The sequence below is a fragment of the Mus musculus genome, chromosome 8 (genome assembly GCF_000001635.26).
Source record: "Mus musculus strain C57BL/6J chromosome 8, GRCm38.p6 C57BL/6J".
NCBI lineage: Eukaryota > Metazoa > Chordata > Mammalia > Rodentia > Muridae > Mus > Mus musculus.
In genome coordinates, this window is record NC_000074.6 from 3177707 (window position 1) to 3196743 (window position 19037).

The 19037-nt window shown below is 42.5% G+C and overlaps 1 protein-coding gene across 4 annotated transcripts in view; it reads right to left on the reverse strand.

The window, feature by feature from the left end:
• Insr (insulin receptor) overlaps positions 1-19037 on the reverse strand; it is a 128728-nt gene that overhangs the window by 26785 nt on the left and 82906 nt on the right. For 2 of the 4 annotated variants that reach the window (XM_006508700.1, NM_001330056.1), the window contains exons 7-11: positions 17089-17215; positions 14840-15096; positions 11419-11586; positions 7245-7446; positions 3996-4031 (exon numbers count right to left, since the gene is read on the reverse strand). In XM_006508700.1, coding sequence (XP_006508763.1) covers positions 3996-4031; positions 7245-7446; positions 11419-11586; positions 14840-15096; positions 17089-17215 — 790 coding nt within the window. The remainder of the gene's footprint in view (positions 1-3995; positions 4032-7244; positions 7447-11418; positions 11587-14839; positions 15097-17088; positions 17216-19037) is intronic. The other 2 variants (XM_006508701.1, NM_010568.3) reach the window with 1 other exon arrangement.

Genomic DNA, 19037 nt, shown 5'->3' on the forward strand with positions numbered 1-19037 from the left:
CATGGAGCTTAGCTGAGGAGCTACCAACAGGGGAGAAGAGTTACCTTTCTTTTTGAGGATGTGACTCCTGGCATCCACACCCCTGCGGATATCCCCACACTCATGGGTAGATGGACTTTTCTATTTGGACAACTCAGTAGATTATGTAAATGGGTTAACAAAAGAAGAGATTTGGGGAGCAGATGTGGTGGGATGAGTCTGGAGGTGTTGAAGGGTTGTAGGAGGTGATATAATCAAAGTACATCATGCAAAAGAATGAAATTCTCAAAGAATAAATGCAAATATATAAACAAAAACATAGTATCCCTAGACTGCACACCTTGTAGCTCTTTACAGTGCTTCAGGAAGCTCTGTTTGCCTGCTGGGTTCTGTAATTCTCCAGAAAAATCACTTCCTGTCCTCATCATACTTTCTCATGACTTCCCAGTCTCCTTCCTGGTTGCAAACCTTACATTGTTCCTGAGAGATTAAAACTATGGATCTAGAGTCATTCAGACATTTGGTTTTGGTTGCTTCTTTTTCTCTGTTTGCTGTTTGGAAACAGTCTCACTCTGTAGCCCAGGTTTTGCAGCAATTCACAATGTGCTGGCCTTGAACTCCCAGCAATCCTTCTACCTCAGCCTCTTATTTAAGATACTTGGATATAACGCCACAAATTAAAGCCTGTGGCTATTATCCTTTTAGCCCTCATTTTTGTACAATGGCCTTCTTAACTGAAAAAGAAAACAGCTTAGTAAGTCTCAGTTGGATCCATTTTAGTGGGATTGAGATAATTTCTGTATAGTCAAAAACGATCTGACAAAAATAACAGGGATACTCAAACCTCACAACTAACACTGAAGAATTCATATCTGAGCATCTAAAGACTATGTGGACTCATCAAACATGCCACAGGCAGAGACTGTGCTTTGTTTTATTGAAGTTTTTATTTTATTTTGAATGTTTATTGTTATGATTATTATTTATATGTATTTTTCACTTGCAGCTAGTACTCTTAAACTATCTCTGATCCCTTACATTTTTAAAATTGAAGATCCGCAGTAACTTTGCTTTGTGCAAGCCTACAAGCTGCATGTTGGCATTTTCTAGCAAAAAGGAAAAGTTTTTATTTTATTTGTGTAGTGTTGAGAACTAAACTTGACTTTTGCAGTGTTGGACAGTGAGTCTTTGTTCTATCTTATTTTAAAGTATTTTAATTTTGCAGTACTAGATTCCGAACGCTTACTCTGTTGCACTCATTGTTTTGTTTTGTTTCTGCAGAGCTGTGGGCTCAGCCACTCTTCTGCTCTCATTTCACCTCATGTCTACGGGGCAGGGAGGGCCCTGAATCTATTACTTACTTAATTGCAACATCAGATATTGAACTCAGTTTTTACTTTTTATTTTACTTCATTGATACGGCGCTCAAAGCCTGTCACATGCTACCCAAGTACCAATGCACTAAAACTCTCAGCTCAGTAAAGTATTTTAAATAAATATAATAGATTAAGATTTATTTAAAAGATATCTGTAATTACACACTAACTGCAGTACAATGTGAATATAACTTTTTAAAAATTTATTTTATTTTGACTTCAGGGCCTACATATGTGTGCAGTGCCCACAGAGCTCAAAAGAAGGCAGCAGATTCCTTGAATCTTAATTTATGGGTGGTCGTGAACCAATATGAGTACTGAGAACTGAACCCCAATCCTCTACACAGGCAGTAAGTTCTTTTAGTCACTGAGACATCTCTCCAGCCCCAGCATAACCAAACCAATATTTTGTGTGACTTACTTACATACTACATTGGCTTGACTGCTTTAGCCATAAGATCTCTAAGGTATGACTGCATCTCAAAGAGGTTCTATCAAACTAATATAAGGAGAGATGGCTCGGTGGTTAGAAGCACTGTCTGCTCTTGTAGAGATAGTTTAGTTTCCAGCAACTACATGGCATCACAACTCTTCATAACTCCAGTCCCAGAGAATCTAGTGCTTTCTCCTGGCATCTGCTGGCACCAGACATGTACATGGTACATAGACATACATATGAGCACAGAATCCAAACACTTTAAAATAAAAATAAGTAAATCCCTAAACACGATATTAAATTTAAAAACTACTGTGTTAATGAATGACTCCTGAGGAAGAGTATCAATGAAACTCTCTGAACTCCCTTCATAAACATGACTTCATTATCGAACAATTTCATATTAAACCAGTAGTGTTAACAAGAGTATGCCTCCATCACTTCTTTGGAAGGCTGTGATGTCCCTGCTATGGAGTGAGCAGAGTTCAGCATGCTACCATACACAAAATGTTCCTCTCACCATTGAGTAATCTAGCCCCAAATATCAACTTGGGATAAGATGAGAAATCCAGCTTAGAATGAAGGTCAAAAAACTCTAGACTTTCAATGACAACAGATTTTATTTCAGTTGGCCACTAGAGGTCAGATTAGGCCTGGTAATAGGTAGAGATATAGATGATAGATAGATAGATAGATAGATAGATAGATAGATAGATAGATAGATAGATGACTAGTAGAGAGAGAGGACAGACACGATAGATGATAGATTAAATTAATTTATTACTATAGATAGATTATAGATTAGATAGATGATAGATTACATTAATAGATATAGATTATAGATTAGATAGGATGATAGATAGATTAGATTAATAGATGGATACATAGATAGATAAATTATAAATTAGATTAATAGATGATAAATAGATAGATAGATAGATAGATAGATAGATAGGTAGACAGACAGACAGACATGGACACATTAGGAATTGCCAGGTACTGTGAACATGGTCAAATCCTCAGCTAGGAAAGCCATAGGGCAAGGTGATGCTGCTTTTCTGAATAGTCATGTTGTCAAACAGCCTTCTATGTGTTTGTGTTTCTATCCCTAGATCTGTGCTGCTCTCAGCCTTGATCAGAGAAGCTTCTCATTGCAGTGAGTACTAATGGATGCAGAGACTCATTGCAGTTCAGGCTGCTGAGAGTAAGTGACTGGGAGTGCTCAGCAGTAGATGGGATATTATATCAACCCCACCCCCAAGTGTCTGCTGTGAAAAACCTATGAGAGTCAAAGGGTAGGAAATACTCTCCTCTTGATATGACATGGCTACTGAGCTCACAAACAGACCTGTACAAAATCAAGCCAAGTAAAAATTCCAACATAGGAGAAGGAGGGCTATCCCTCTCTGAGGAGCTATTGGCAACTAATGCCTGGTTGGGAAGGAGAGTCGCTTTCCTGTGAAGTTGTGACCAGAGATAGGTTGCACATATACCAATGAATGGCTACAAATGGGTAGTACTGATTGGATCAGTGGATTATCCTTCAAAGCAGCCCCTACCTGGCTCTTTTGTCTAGTTTCTTGTTCCAATATGAGCTAATTATGTAATAGTGTTTCATCTCCCTGTCTGCTTCTGCATTGTCTCCCTTGGTGGCCTTCCTAAGACTGAAGAGATATGGTCCCTCAGTCTCCTGCTGAAATTTGGCAACACTGTATTCCTTTGATCTGCCACTTTTTCTTGTCATATTGCTTTGTCTAAAGACCCAGAGAAATGGTCATTAAGAATGATGAGATTGGGTTTAATAACAAGTAGGATCCCCTACCCCCTGAAGCTAGAACATCAAGCCTCAGGCATGGGTCTGTGTTCACACCCAGTTACTTGTAGACAGATATTTCGTGAGCAGATGCATGGAGGGGAAATAACCCACTGAGGAAGGACCCAGGAACTGTGTGCCCTTGATCACATATTGTAGGAAGAGTGTGTTAGTCAAAAATTTCCCCCACATTCATGCCCTGATTCCATTTCCCAGTGAAGGTGTTTAATTGGAGAATTTGTGAAGCATCCAGTCTCAAGAGCTCTGTTTATCACATGCAAAAAAAAAATAAAAAGCCCCATAAATCCCTAATATTTTGGACTTAGCAACCCCCCTCCCACTGATTTAATGGCCACAGGGGTCACATAGATGTCCCATAGCTGAGTCATACCTACTGTCCTCGGCACCATTGCCTGAAGAGGTTTTTCTGTGAAAACAAAATTCATCACTTTGAGGAAAGACAGAATTTCAACTTAGGGCCCATTTGACTCTGACACCTTTGAGGTAATGTTCCCTCCAAAAAAAAAAAAGAAAAAAAAAAAAATACTGCTGTGTCTGGGATGTAGGTTGACTTTGTTTTTCCCCAAGGTTCATCTACTGGAGATTTGGTCCTTGGAGTGGTAATAAAAGGTAGTAGGCCCTTTAAGAGGCAGGGCCTAGCAGAAGCTCACTATTGGCTCCTCCCCAGTCAACACAGCTTCCTGTCTCACAATATAATACCTCTCCTACTTTGATATCATCTCCCTTGATATATCATCTCTAAAGCTGCACAGATCCAAAACTGTAAGCTACATCAATCTTTTTTTTTTCATAATGCAACAACTCTTAGGTAATTCATTGTAGTAACAGAAAGGAGACTAATACAAGTCTTACTCATCATTGATCAGAAGAAAAGAACTACACCTTTTTTGAAATTGAAGGGAATCCGGAGAAGGAAAGGAAAAGTGAGAGAAAACTACTTCACATGATGCTATTGCCATGGATGTTAAATACGACTATACCTAGTCATAAAATACTCAGCCATTTATCATGTAAGTCTCTACTGTTTAGAGTGTGTGTGTGTATGCGCGTGCGGGAAAACTTTGTTTAGCACAGAGACTTTGTAGGATTCTTTTTGGTTTGGTTTTGTTTTTGTTTGTTTGTTTTTTCAAGACAGGGTTTCTCTGTGTAGCCCTGGCTGTCCTGGAACTCACTCTGTAGACCAGGCTGACCTCGAACCCAGAAATCCGCCTGCCCCTGCCTCCCAAGTGCTGGGATTAAAGATGTGCACCACCACTGCCTGGCACTTTCTAGGGTTTTGATGTGCTCAGAAAATGAAAAATTGCATCTGATTTAGGAGGTGGGTGGGCAGACAAGAAATCTAATGAAGAACTTGAGGAAAGGAGACTAAGATGGAAAAAATATAAAATCCCTTAGCAGCAGGCATATTCAAAGCTCATGTTCTTGGAAACATCTGGGAGTTTCTGGAAGTATACTCTAGAAGTCATGTCTGAGAAGAGGCGCTACTAGAATTGAGCAGTTGGGGACCAAGAAGGTCAGCATCCTACGAGTCCCAGGATGGGTCCCACCCCAGAGGAATAACATGAATCCAAGCACTCAACACCACTGTTGAGAAGCCCGGAGTAAGTCTTTCAGGCTTACAACCTTAGAACACAAAGAACGATTACACAGTAAGCCCGTGGGATCCAGGAGATCTGCATTCTTGGGTTCAACCAACTATGGATCAAAATTATCTGTAGACCTGTCAGGCAAGATAGGCCACTGATGAAACAGTAGCATGACCATTACAAGAGGTAACAACTGCCCTCAGGGATAGGAGGCCTGCTCCATGGGAGAGAATTCATGTGTGACCCTGTTCAAAAGCCCAGTTCAGGAAGTTACATGCACTAATGGGGAGCCTTCAGTTGTTTTACTAAAGAAACATGTTGTCAAACTGCCCTTGAAGTATTTATGTTTATGCATGTAGATTACTGCTCTTCTCAACCCTGGTCAGAGAAATTTCTTTTTATACTGGGCAGAGAGTCATAGCTGATCAAAGTGCTGAGAATGAGTGACTGTTGGGTGTCCAGTCCTAAATGGAAAATTTCTATCAATGCCACTACCGTGGCTCAGGAAACAAACGCACGTAAGGACCAGAGAATGGGAGCGTGCTATGGAATGCTGTCTTCAGGACATGACATGGTCATTGCACTTATGAACTGAATATAGCACTGGCTACCTGAACAAGACCTACATGAGGTCAAGCCAGAACCACTTGAAATTCCAGCAGGTAGGGCTAACTGGTTCAATGAGTCATAAGAAGGAAGAAGAGGAGGACAAGAACAACAAGAAAGAGGCAGACATGTTGATGGGAGTATAAGGGAGAAGCTGAGAGTCAATATGCTAAAGACCCTTTGTGTATGTGTATGAAATTGTCAAAGAATGACTCTAGAAAGTTGTGTCATATTTTCTAACCATGTACAGGGTTTTTCTTGTCATGTTGCTTGTGTTACACAATGTGGTGTAAAAAATATTATATAACATGTCATTGTCTGAAGATGTTATAAGTTATCTGAAGGTGATTGAATATGATTAAGACATCTATTTAAGAGACTTGAGAATCTGTGGGGTAACCTCAGGATCCTGGATCCAATCCACTCGAGACCCCAAAGGTCAACTGTGCTATGTCCATTGTACAGATAAGAACACTGGGACACAGAGCAGTACAGTAACTTGTTCAAACCAGTATATATAAGAGTAGAGAGCCAAGACAGACCGCTTCCAGGGTCCCTGATGCCCAGAGTTATGACATTCTGTAAGACACATACATGGGATGGGAACTAGACCCACGCATGCCTACTTGTTTTCAGTTCAAATCAGGCACAGGAAAAAGAAGAAACTTATAACCCACAGGCATATTTATATATGTGTGCACACATATGTACAGGAACATGTGATCTACTGGTGTATTTGTGTGTGTGCATACATGTGTATACATATTCATAGGAGTATTTCTGTGTGTGTATACACATGTGTTTGTGCATGTGTAACCCATAGACATATTTTTGTGTGTTTGTACCCATGTACAAGTGCACATGTGACCAACAGGCATTATTTGTGTGTGTGGGGGGGGGGGGTGTGGGTGTGTGTGTGTGTGTGTGTGTGTGTACACAAATACACCTGTGGGTCACATGTGTACTTACATGTGAACATATGTGTGTAAGTGCACATGTGTGATCAGGTAGACATGCATGTAAAGCCAGAGGACAGAGTTGGCTATGGTTTCTCAGATGCTGTCCACCTTGTCCTTATACGCCCAGACATTACTAGTTAGACCAGTCTGGATAACAGAAAGGCCCAGGAATACTGTGTCTGCCTCCCCAGTAATGGGAATATAAGCACACACCTGGCTTTTTATGTGGGTTCTGGGCACCAAACTCAGGTCCTTGTGCCCTTTGTCCTAAAAAGGGCAAATACTTTCCTAAGTGGGCCCTCTTCCCAACAACAAACAAGACTGTTTTCCCCCTCCAACCAAAAGCACACAATTGAGCTCAGGCTCCAGCCACCTCCCCACTTACACAGTCTCCTGAGTTCATTCCCTAAGAAGTCATGGCACCAAGCTAACAGACAGAAAGAGAGCTGGCCCGTGCAAAGCTCTGACCTGGGGACAAAAACCACGTTGTGCAGGTAATCCTCGAAGGTCTTCCTGAATGAAGACTCCTCCAGCTCCTTCAGGATCTGAGAGTCAGTCTTAGGGCATGAGCAGCACTCACTGGCCGAGTCGTCATACTCACTCTGATTGTGCTTCTGAGAATCATCAGACTCAAAGGGTGGGGACCAGGTCCGTGAAGGGAGCTTCAGCCCTAGGGAGAGGCAGAATGTGGGCTCAAGTCTCCCACAGAACACACATACACACATGACACAAAGCACACTCCAACATACACATATACACACCACACACACAACATACACACATACACATGACATAAAGTATACTCCAATATACATACACCATACACACACACACACACATACACACACACACAGCACCACAGTGCTTTCTCGGTAAGGTGGAACAGATAAACAAATCCTAGTTCAAGTGTGTGTGTGTGTGTGTGTGTGTGTATGGTGTATGCACACACACATATTTAGGCCAGAGGTCATTCTTGGGTGTCATTCCTTAGGCCACAGCCATGTCTCCTCATTGGAGGTTCTAAGCAAGCACTCTATCACAATTCATGTCTCCAGACCCCATTTTTTGAGACAGGGCTTCAGTATGTTATCCAGTTGGCAATGAACTCACTCCCCACCCTAGACTGGCCTGGACTCTCTCTCTTCCTTCCTCCCCTTCCCAAAGAGTCAAATTACAGTGTTACAATACAGGAGCTCCAAAGTTGCTCTGTGTGTTTGTGTGCATTCTGTGTGTATGTTTGTGTTACTTGTATCTATGTATGATTGACTACATGACATCAAGTGTCTCCTACAGTCATTTCTTTGTTTATTATTATTGTTAATATTATTATTAAATTAATTTTATGAGGGAGGGGAACAAGCCATAGTGCACATGTTGATGTCAGGGGATAACTTTCTGGAATCTATTTTCTCTACCACGTGGGTTCTAGTGATTAAAGTTAATCAGTAAGGTTTGACAGCAAATACCTTTACACACTGATATATCTTACCAGTCCTCCATCTTAGTCATTGAGACAGAGTCTTTCACTAAACTTGGACCTCACAAGTTGCTAGGCCAGCTGGCCAGCATGCTCCAGAGATCTGCCTGTCTCTGCCTCCCCAGTGTGATGGTTACAAATGCACGCTGTCAAAACCAGCTTTTCTCTACATGGACGTTGGGGATCCAAACTCAGGTCATTCTGTTTGTACAGCAGACATTTTATCCAGTATCATTTCCTTAGCTCCAAATTCACCACAATTAAAAATAGACTCAAATTATGATATAAACAGAAAGGTACTACTGGTCATTTATTATATGTATTATAGAAATTATGGTTAAATAAACATAACATAAAATGGTACCATTGAAATCATGTGTGGGTACATAGTTAGTGGTGTCTACTTACAGTGTGGCACCATCATTGCCTCTAACCATTTCCAGAACTCTCATCTAAACCGAAGCTCTGTCCTCATTCAACACTGGTATTCCATTTCCTCCAAAGGTGGCCTCCACACTCTGCCTTTGTCCACATAATTCATAATTGTTCAACTATTGTTAGGCCTCCTTAGTATAAGCTCTGTGGACTGGTGAAGTGATCCAGTAGGTAAAGTGACTAGCACGCAAGCATGAGGACCTGAGTTCAAACCCTGGTAACCCACATGAAAACCAAACATAATAACACACATCTTAGTCCTCAGGACTGGGAAAGTAGAGACAGGAGGATCCCTGGAACTCATTGGCCAGCCAGGTTAGACAAATTAGGGAGCTAATAAAAAAAAAGTCCTACCTCAGAAAACAAGGATCCACAGAGCAAGACACCTGTCATCAACTTCAAATAAAGTCCTTCGTGTGCTTCCAGAAGAGTGTGGGACCGTGTGTAACATTTAAGAAGATATGCATTCACCTTCTTAAATGTGTCTCAGTCAGACCAGAAATGTGTATGCATCTATACTCATTCAAGTGCAAATAAATTCTGTAATATTCACTTATCACCATTTTTTAAAATACCCTTGTGGTTATTCATGGATGTAAGGTGATTTTGTTTTTGTTTTCAGACAGGGTCTCATATACCTTAGAAAGGACTCAAACTTGCTATGTAGGTAGGGATAACATTAAATGCCCAACTTTCCTGCTTCCACCTTCCAAATGCTGCAGTAGCAGGACTGAACCCCCTGCACTGGGTCTATATGGTGCTGGGAATGGAGCCCAGGGCTTCCTGAATACTAGGAAGCTTTCTACGGACTAAGCTATATCCTCAGCTTCTGCAATCTGGAATTTCCACCTACAGAATGAAAGTTGGCTGCAGTAGCCCTGGCATAGTGGAGAGTGTCACCCTAACACTCCATCGGCAGAGACAGGACGATCAGGGTCATCCTCGGGGTACATCATGAGTTTAAGGCCAACCTGGGTCATGTGAAACTTTGTTTAAAAACAAACAACAGCACAATCAAACTTTTTTAAGTTGCTGGTTTTTAAAACAAAACAAAACAAAAAGTATAGCTTTGGCTAGCTGGTGGTTTCCTATACTCAAATTCAGAGCCAACAAGTCAGTGCTGAGCCTAGGACTGGACTTGCTCCCAAACTATATAAAGTATGCAAGGAGATAAACCTAGCTGGTGATCCTGGCCAAGGCAGGAATGATGTCACAGGCATACATATAGCACATGATCTTAGAGTTGGGACTGTTCCCAGGAGTCATCTGTCCTCTGCCCCTCTCTACAAAAGGAGACAGACTACTTGCTGCTGTGACTTAGCCAAAACCAGATACCAGGCCAGGGGTGGATTCAAGGACAGACCTCAGCCACACCTCTCCAGCAGCCCCCTTGGCCTGCTTCTACAAGGTCACAGGCTAAGGATATTGCTAACCAAAAACGAATCAAAGACAGAATCCAGAATCCATCAACTAAATGAACAGCACATTTTCACTTTCTCTAATTTGATGGTGGGTTGTAAGTTTTTTTGTTCTGTTTTAGTAAATTGTGTGTGTGTGTGTCTGTGTGTCTGTGTCTGTGCACTGTGGAGATGGTGAGTGAAGTTCCATGTGCAATGTCAAAAGATATGTATGTGCACTGTGGAGATGGTAGATATGGATCCATGTGCAATGTCTAACAGTATGTGTGTGCTCCGAGGAGATGGCTCAGACACTAAAGTGCAGGCAAGCATGAGGACCTGAGTTTTGGATCCCCAGGACCCATGTGAAAAGCTGGTTATGTGAGATATACTTGTAATCCCAGCAATGGGGAGTTGGAGACAGGAGGATTCTTAAGGGTCACTCACTAGCCAAATTGGCCTGCTGGGTAAGTCTGGTCTAGTAAGATACCCTGTCTCAAACAAAAATAAAAATAGAAACCTACAAGATGAGGGCTGGGCTGTAGCTCAGAGGTAGAGTATTTCCTAGTATGCATGAGGCACTGGCTTCAAAGCACAGAACTGAATTTTTTTTAAAGTAGGGGGTAGTAGGATGGCTCAGCAGATAAAAGAGCTTGCCTCCTTGCCTGACCCTGGGACCCACATGGCTGACAAGAAAACAGACTCCTGTAAGCTGTCTTCTGACCTCCATAGACATGTCATGGCACATGTGTGTCCATACACAGAGACTAGGAAAATAAATAAATGAATAAAAATACTTGTAATTAAAAAAAAATGGGTTGAGTGTGTAACTCTGTTGTAGAATGTCAACACCCATACAGTCCTGGGTTTGAATCCCAGAACTGCATAAACTATGAGTTATGGTATAGTCCTGTAATCCCACACTTAGTAGGTAGAGGCAGGAGGTGCAAGAAACCCATTATCTTCTTCAGCTCCATAGTGAGTTTAAGTCCAGCTCGGTCTTCACGAGACTGTCTCAAAACCAAGCAAAAAAAATTAAAAACAAAACACACAACATTTTTGGACATACCCAAGTTATTCTCTGACCTCTACATATACATGTATACACAAGCCTACACACCCATACACATCTATACACAGTGCATGCATGTGCACATACATACACACACAGTGTCTTACATAAGACAGAATGGAGTGTGTGCTTGTGTGCATATGTATGTGTGTGCATACATTTACACATGCATGTATACATCCTGGGAAACAGGAAAAGAGACCTGTGTCTCCATAAGAGAATCAAGGTACAGTGAACCCCATTCCGGTGGCCTGCACTCACCTTTGAGACAATAATCCAGCTCAAACAGCTCGCTGTCCTCTGCTTGCCTCTCCCAGTACACCAGGTAGTGTGTGATGTTGCCATTGGGGTCAGAGGGGGGCTTCCACTTTAAGATAATCTGAGATGAGGAATTAGAAACTGATATGGGATCCAGGGGGACAGAAGGATCTGGAAAGGAGAAGAGAAACAGATTTACCATGAGGGAGAGTATGTAAGTTGTTGGGTGTATCTCAGCAGGGAGGAGTTTCCCAAGTGACACCACAATTGTTTGATACAGCATTATATAACATCAGAGAAAAGTAGTGACAGGTAAAATGCTTGCCCAGCCCAGGAAGGCATGGCCAGGTTAGTGATTATGTGACCACCACTTATTCATTTACTCCATAGACTTGGGTTCTGAGAGATGCCAAGCTCTTGCTGTTTGGGGCAATAAGAAGATGTTCTTGGGGCCAAAAGAGAATCGAGGGAAGAAATTAATTGGGGTATAGCAAAATCAAGCCCAGTCACTGAGAGTACTTGAAACCATCAAACTGGTTTTGTTTGTTTGTTTGTTTGTTTGTTTGTTTGTTTGTTTGAGACAGATTCTCATGTGGCCCAGGCTAGCCTCAAATTTGATAATATAGCCAAGGATGAGGTGATCCTCCTGAGTGCTGGATGAGAGATGTGCACCACCATAGTTGGTTTATGTGGTTCTGAGGGACTTGGGGGATTTAGCCGAGGGATTCATACATGCTAGGTAAGCACTCTACCAACCAAGTCACATCCCTAAGCCCCAGATGATGATATTCAGCTGTCATGCAACATCCTTCAAAATGTACCCTAATATCTTCCTCTGAAGAACAGTGGTACCTGTGCCTAGGGAGATGGCATAAGGACAGGTCATATCCCAAATACCCACATAAACACCAGACAGCAATGGCTGTAAAGCCTACCTATAAATCCAGCACCAAAAGACAGAGGATCAGCAACCTCCAGGTCTATTGAGAGACATGGCCACAATATATAATGTGGAAAACAACTAGGGAGGACCCTAATGTCGACCTCTGACATGTGTCACATTCAAATATGATTCACACATACAAACACACACATACCTACACACATGTATGCACACACACACACAAGCAGGAACACACAAATGCACGCACTCAAACAGTGGAGACTGAAAGAGTTGGGAGGACAAGGACTTCTCAAAGCAGAAAGCAAAAAGTGTGCAAATACCAGAAAGGCAAAAGTTTGTGGAAATTAAACTTGGTCTAGATACAAGATGAGAGTGGAGATGGTGAAGAACCCAGGACAGTGGATGAAGTTAGGATTCTATCCTTTGTGAGGATGTTGCTAACTCTCTGCATGTTGACATTTGGGGCAGATAACTCTGTCCACCATCCCACTCCCAACTATGACCAACAAAAGTGTCTCTAGACATTTCCAGGCATCCTCCCTCCATTGGGAGGGACAGAATTATCCCTATTTGAGAACTTCTAAGTTAAGGAGTTAGTCTTTACATAACTAGGTGGCCATGAGACACTATAGTCATAAAGAAGAAAGGAAAAATGAGAAAAGGGAGACAAATGTGAAAATAAAACAAGGCCACACCATGAGGAAGCTGGGAGATGCTCACATAAAATCAGTCTATATTTGAAAAGTTGTCACAACAGGAAGGAAAAACTATTCACTAATCCTTCCTTATCTATAGTGGCACATTTTATAATTGCAGTAGATATTGGGAACCACACACAGCACTGAACAATCAGTATTTCTTACATGTACATACATACAATTAAGCTTAACTTATAGCCAATAGAAATTAACAATAGCAATAATAAAATAGAACTAACATAATGGACAGTTAGCAAAGTTCCATTTTTGTTATATTCTGGGGGTTGTTTGTTTGTTTTTTGATACTGGGTCTTATGTAGTCCAGGTTGGCTTCAGACTTAATATGTAGATAGCTATGACCCTGAACTCCTGATCCTCCTGTCTCTACCTCCCAAACATTTCACTATTATTTTATTGTTGTTTTGAGGTTGTAACAAGATCTTAATATTTAACCCAGACTGGCCTCAAACACACAGCAAATTTCTTGCCTCAGCATCCCAAGTGATGAGACTACAGATGTGTATAACCAGGTCTAACTCTCATTTTTAATTAACTAACTAAGTTATTTATTGATTGAATTCACTTCTTAAAAGACAGGTCTCATTGTGTAGTCCTGCTTGACCTAGTAGTCACTACATAGACTAGGCTAGGCTTGAACTCACAGAAATCCATCTACCTCTGCCTCCCAATGGCAGAATTAGTGTACCACCACACTAAGACTCTCCCCTCTCAAAGACAGAGATTGAAGACAATCATTTGTGGATAATTTTAGCTGTTCTGAGTTCAAGAATGTGTGTGCTACAGGTGTATGTGTTTTATGTGTGGTATGTGCCCACTCTATGTGTATACATGTGTGTGTATATATATGTGCACCTATATAGTGTGCGCAATGTATGTATGTGTGCATATATATTGTTACATGTGTGCATGTGTGCTTTAGTGTGTTCAAATATGTTTCATGTGGTATGTGAGCATGTCATATGTGGTAAGTGTGTACACACATATGTGCTACATGTTGTGACTGTGTTACATGTAGTGTCTGTGTGAGTATTATATATAGTATGTGTGTTATATGTGTTATGTATATGCACGTTTGTGCATGCATGTGCTACATGCAATGTGTGTATGTGTGCTATATGTGCACATTATATGATGGGCAGGTGTTTTTGTGTGTGAGTGTGTGTTGCATATGCTGTGTGTGAGTGTGTGTTGCATATGCTGTGTATTAAATGTGGTGTGTGTATATATATATATATATGTGTGTGTATTACATGTAGTATATGTTTTGTGTGGTATGTTATATGTGGTATGTGTGTATTATATGTGGGGAGGCGTACATGTGTGTGTTACATATGCATGTGCATGTGCAGAGCCAAGCAGAGGAGGTCAGGCATCCTATTCTATCCCATTCTATCATTGTCTACCTTACTCTTTTGAAACAGAATCTTTCATTGAAACTAAAGCTAGGCTGGCAGCTATCAAATCCTAGTGTTACCCTGCACCTGTCCCTGAGCCCCAGTGCTCTGGGAATAGATGCAAGTAACCAGGACTCTGGAACATGAACATGGGCACACTTAGCTTTCAGTGTGGGTACTGGGAACACCACATAATCTTACCCACCAAGCCATCTTCCAAGCCCAAAAGGGAACTCTTGAACTCTGAAGTAGTTCATGGGTTATAGTTTCATTATCTATGAAAATATGAGTCTCAGCCCTTAGCTCCTCTAGATGCCAACCACGGGAGAAACCCTGTCACAGAAGCTGCCTACCAAAGATAATAGTGTCAATTCATCAGCAAACCCCTGTTCCCAGGACACACTTACTAGTGGCATCTGTTTGCACATAGATGATATCACTTTTGGCTCCATAGGTCCGCCGTTCATCAGAGAAGGTAACCAAGGTCTTCACAAAGATGGCGTATTGGGTCCAGGGTTTGAGGCCCCGCATCAGCCACCCAGGGTGGCTTGGGGTCTGAGACTTGGGGTCGTTGGACCTCTGGGGCGGGTCAATATCCACCACAGTCCAGCTGTTGGAGCCACAAGCATCCTGCCCATCAAACTCTGTCACATTCTGATAAGGGCTTTTGAGAAAAATAAGAGGGAGAGGTGGGTTACCACTGTGTAAGTGTCAAGCTCAGTACTAAAGTGGGATGGGAACCTTGGAGAGTTCTCTCTTCTTTTCTATTTGGTGCTTAGGTGCAGATGTGTGTGTGTGTGTGTGTGTGTGTGTGTGTGTGTGTGTGTGTGTACATGGACCTAGAGAAGAGCATCAGGTTCCATGTACCTGTTTTTTTTTCTGTCTGTTGATGAAACAGACTCTAGTCCTGACTAGCCTCAAACTCACAGAAGTCTACCTGCCTCCTGTCTCCTCAGTGCTGGGACTAACAGCATACACATCTGAGTGCTGCCTTGTGTTTTGAGACAGGGTAAATGATCAGGCCTCAAATTCACCTCAAAGGCTACTCTGGCTAGTCAGAGACCACAAAAGATCTGTCTACTTCTGCTTCTTTGGAGCTGGGATTTTATGTACGTTCCACAGCATGTAGCTTTCTAAAAGTGTGAATGTGTACCTGAGTGTGTGTTAATATATGTATGTGCTTTCAAGGGTCAGAGAGAACACTGGGTCCCCTGGTTCTGGTGGTTGGGAGATGCCTGACTTGGATGCTGGAAATCAGACTCGGGTCCTGTGGAAGCACAGGACTTAACTGCTGAGTCTCCTCTCCAGCACTCCAAAGTGAACTTCTTCCTAATTCCAGTTCTGAATGTGGGTCTTCTCCAAAGCTAGCAGCATGAGGTGTGATACGTTCATGATGCTGACTAATGAGCCATCAGCTCAACCTACCACATAGCCATAAGGGTAAATGACTAAGACTCTGTGGCACAGCTAGGGTGTATGGTGTGTGGTAGCTTGGGTGTACTTGATGCTTTTTTTTTCTTCCCACCCCAACATTTTCTATGTACCCATAGAAAATTTCATATTCTCAACATGAGTTAACAGCATACGACCACTGGGCCTGGGAGACGGCTTAGTGGACAAAGTGCTGGTTATACAAGCATGAGGACCAGAGTTTGATCCCTAGCACCCATGGAAAGGCCGGGTGTGGTAGTGAACATCCGTAATCCCAGCACTGTGAGATGGAGACAGGTATATCTGTAGCCTACAGGAAAAGGGGAAAGCTGATTGGGAGGAGCTGTGCAGTGCTGATTCCTAGACATGGCATGGTTTCTACACACAGCAGCTCATACTATCATCCCAGCAAGGATGGTAGGGTGGCTCCAAGGTCCTCTTCTAGCAGAGGAGTAATGTGTAGCTACTAAGAGGTGAAGTCACTGTCCTTTTGGGACATGGACACTGGTTGGTTGCTTAAGCTCGAGTGTATGTCTCCCCATGCATGCACACATGGGCAGCACTAACTAGATTCAAAGGCTTGTCAACAACACAGAGAGCACATGAAGTTGAGAGGAAAACAGGATAGACACACTGTGGGATGGTGGAGGGAGAACATGGCGGATAGATATGAGCAAAATACACTACAGAGATGTGTGAAAATGTAAAAGAATACACAAAATATTTTCTTATTTTAAAGGAGAGCATGATCTGAGCACCAGCATTCATGTCTCCAGCTGCTTCCTGCCTGTGGATGCCATGTGACCAGCTGCTTCCTGCCTGTGGATGCCATGTGAACAACTGCTTCCTGCCTGTGGATGCCATGTGACCAACTGCTTCCTGCCTGTGGATGCCATGTGACCAACTGCTTCCTGCCTTTGGATGCCATGTGACCAGCTGCTTCCTGCCTGTGGATGCCATGTGACCAGCTGCTTCCTGCCTGTGGATGCCATGTGACCAACTGCTTCCTGCCTGTGGATGCCATGTGACCAGCTGCTTCCTCCCTGTGGATGCCATGTGACCAACTGCTTCCTGCCTGTGGATGCCATGTGACCAGCTGCTTCCTGATGCTATGACATCCCTATCATGCAAGCTGTGAGCCAAGATGGAACTTCCCTTCCTTAACCTTCTTCTGTCTTTGTCTGTATTTGCAACAAGAAGCAAAAGTCTACCTCCTTTCACTTACGCCTCTTTGTAGAACAACATGAATCCCAGGAGATCTCGGAAGTCGGGGGGCCAGTAGGGTTCCCACCTCAACAGGATCTTGTCAAAAGATGTCCGAATGAAAGAAAATTTAAGCAATTCATTTTCACCTAGAAATGTTCAAGAGAAAAAAAAAAAAAAAAAGTCAGGCAATCAGAATAGTGAATAGTTAGTTTCAGGCCAAAATATTCAACCTCCTCCTGCCTCTTTGGGAAGAGAGGTGGGATTGAAGGATGGCGGGAGTCCTATTTTCATTTTGTTACTGTGATAAAATATCATAAGAAAAAGCCACGTAAGGGAGGAAGAGTTTGTTTGGCTTACAATTACAGGTCAGATTATCATTTCAGGGAAATTAAGGCAGGAAGTCAAACTATTAGTCATTTCTCATCATCCACAGTCAACAGCAGAGAAAAATGATGCATGAATGATGCATGGATGATGCCTGCTTGCTACTTTTACTTAACTAGCTTTCTCCACTCTCATGTTGTTCAAGATCCAGATCATGGAATAGCTCATCTCATTTCAACTAACAATCAAAACTAAAGCCAAGCCAGCCAAGTGTACTTGGTGAGCTCTGGGCCAACATGAACCCCCAAAGGAATCAATTGTGAACCAAGAACATGCTCCACAGGTATGCCTACAGGCCAGTCTGGTCTGGAAAACTCTTCAATTAGGATTCTCTTTCCATGTGATTCTGGATTGTGTTGAAAATTAAAATGGGGGGCGGGGGGGGGGGGGCGGGTAATAATCGGCTACTGCTTACATGGCTCTTATCCACATAAGCAGAGGACTCTTGCTGAGTTTGAAAGGTGGGGAGTCAGCAGATAACTACATATTGAAGACTCAACTGAATATAATGCTCAACTGAATCCTGGATGACCCATGCCAACGTAAAAAGGACAACTAATCAGCCACTTTTGAACAAAGGGATGGAATTGTTTATGTGTGTGTATGTATACATGTGTATGCATGTCCATGTATGTGCAGGTGTGATGGCTAATCTTGGTCAGCAACTTGACACACCTGGGAAGAGAGAATCTTAATTGAAAAGGTTCCTCCATCAGATCGGCCTGTGGTCATGTCTGTGAAGCATTTTTTTTTTTTTGGTTGCTGATTGACATAGGAAGGTCCCAGCCTACAGTGGACAGTGCCATGCCTGGGTAGGTAGCCCTGGGCTATATAAGAACGGTAGCTAACCATAAATAGTATTCTTCCATGGTTCCTGCTTCAGTTCCTGCCTCCAGGTTTCTGCCTTAATTTTTTGCTGTGAGCCCCCTAAATGATGCATTGTGATCTGGAAATGTAAGAAAAATAAATGCTTTCTCCCCCAAATTGCTGAGTTTGAAAGGTGGGGAGTCAGCAGATTAGATTAGATTGGATTAGAGCAACAGAACTGAACCATTTTTCAAGTCCCAAACTTCATCTTGTTGTTGCTTCCCAGATGATATAAACTGCTGCATATACTTCATTAGCCTTGATGCTCTTAGCATGAGTTTTATGATTATGGGACATAAAACATTGTACTTTGTGGAACTGGCTCAGATAAAATACATAAAGCCTGCCTCTGGCAGAGGGAAAACAGTTTACTTGGTGAATATTCCAAGTATGTGAATGCTCAGGTGTAAGCCTGGGAATCTGAGTTCTGACCACAGAACCCACGTTTAGGAGGAGGAGGTGGGGGAAGAGAGGAGGGGGAGAAGGAGGAGGAAGAGAAGAGGGGGAGAAGAAGGAAGGAAGGAAGGAAGGAGGGAAGGAAGGAAGGAGGGAAGGAAGGAAGGAAGGAAGGAAGGAAGGAAGGAAGGAAGGAAGGAAGGAAGGAGGGAAGGAAGGGAGGAAGGAAGGAAGGAAGGAAGGAAGGAAGGAAGGAAGAGGGGGAGAGAGGGCCAGGGAGGGAGGGAGGGAGGGAGGGAGGGAGGGAGGGAGGGAGGGAGG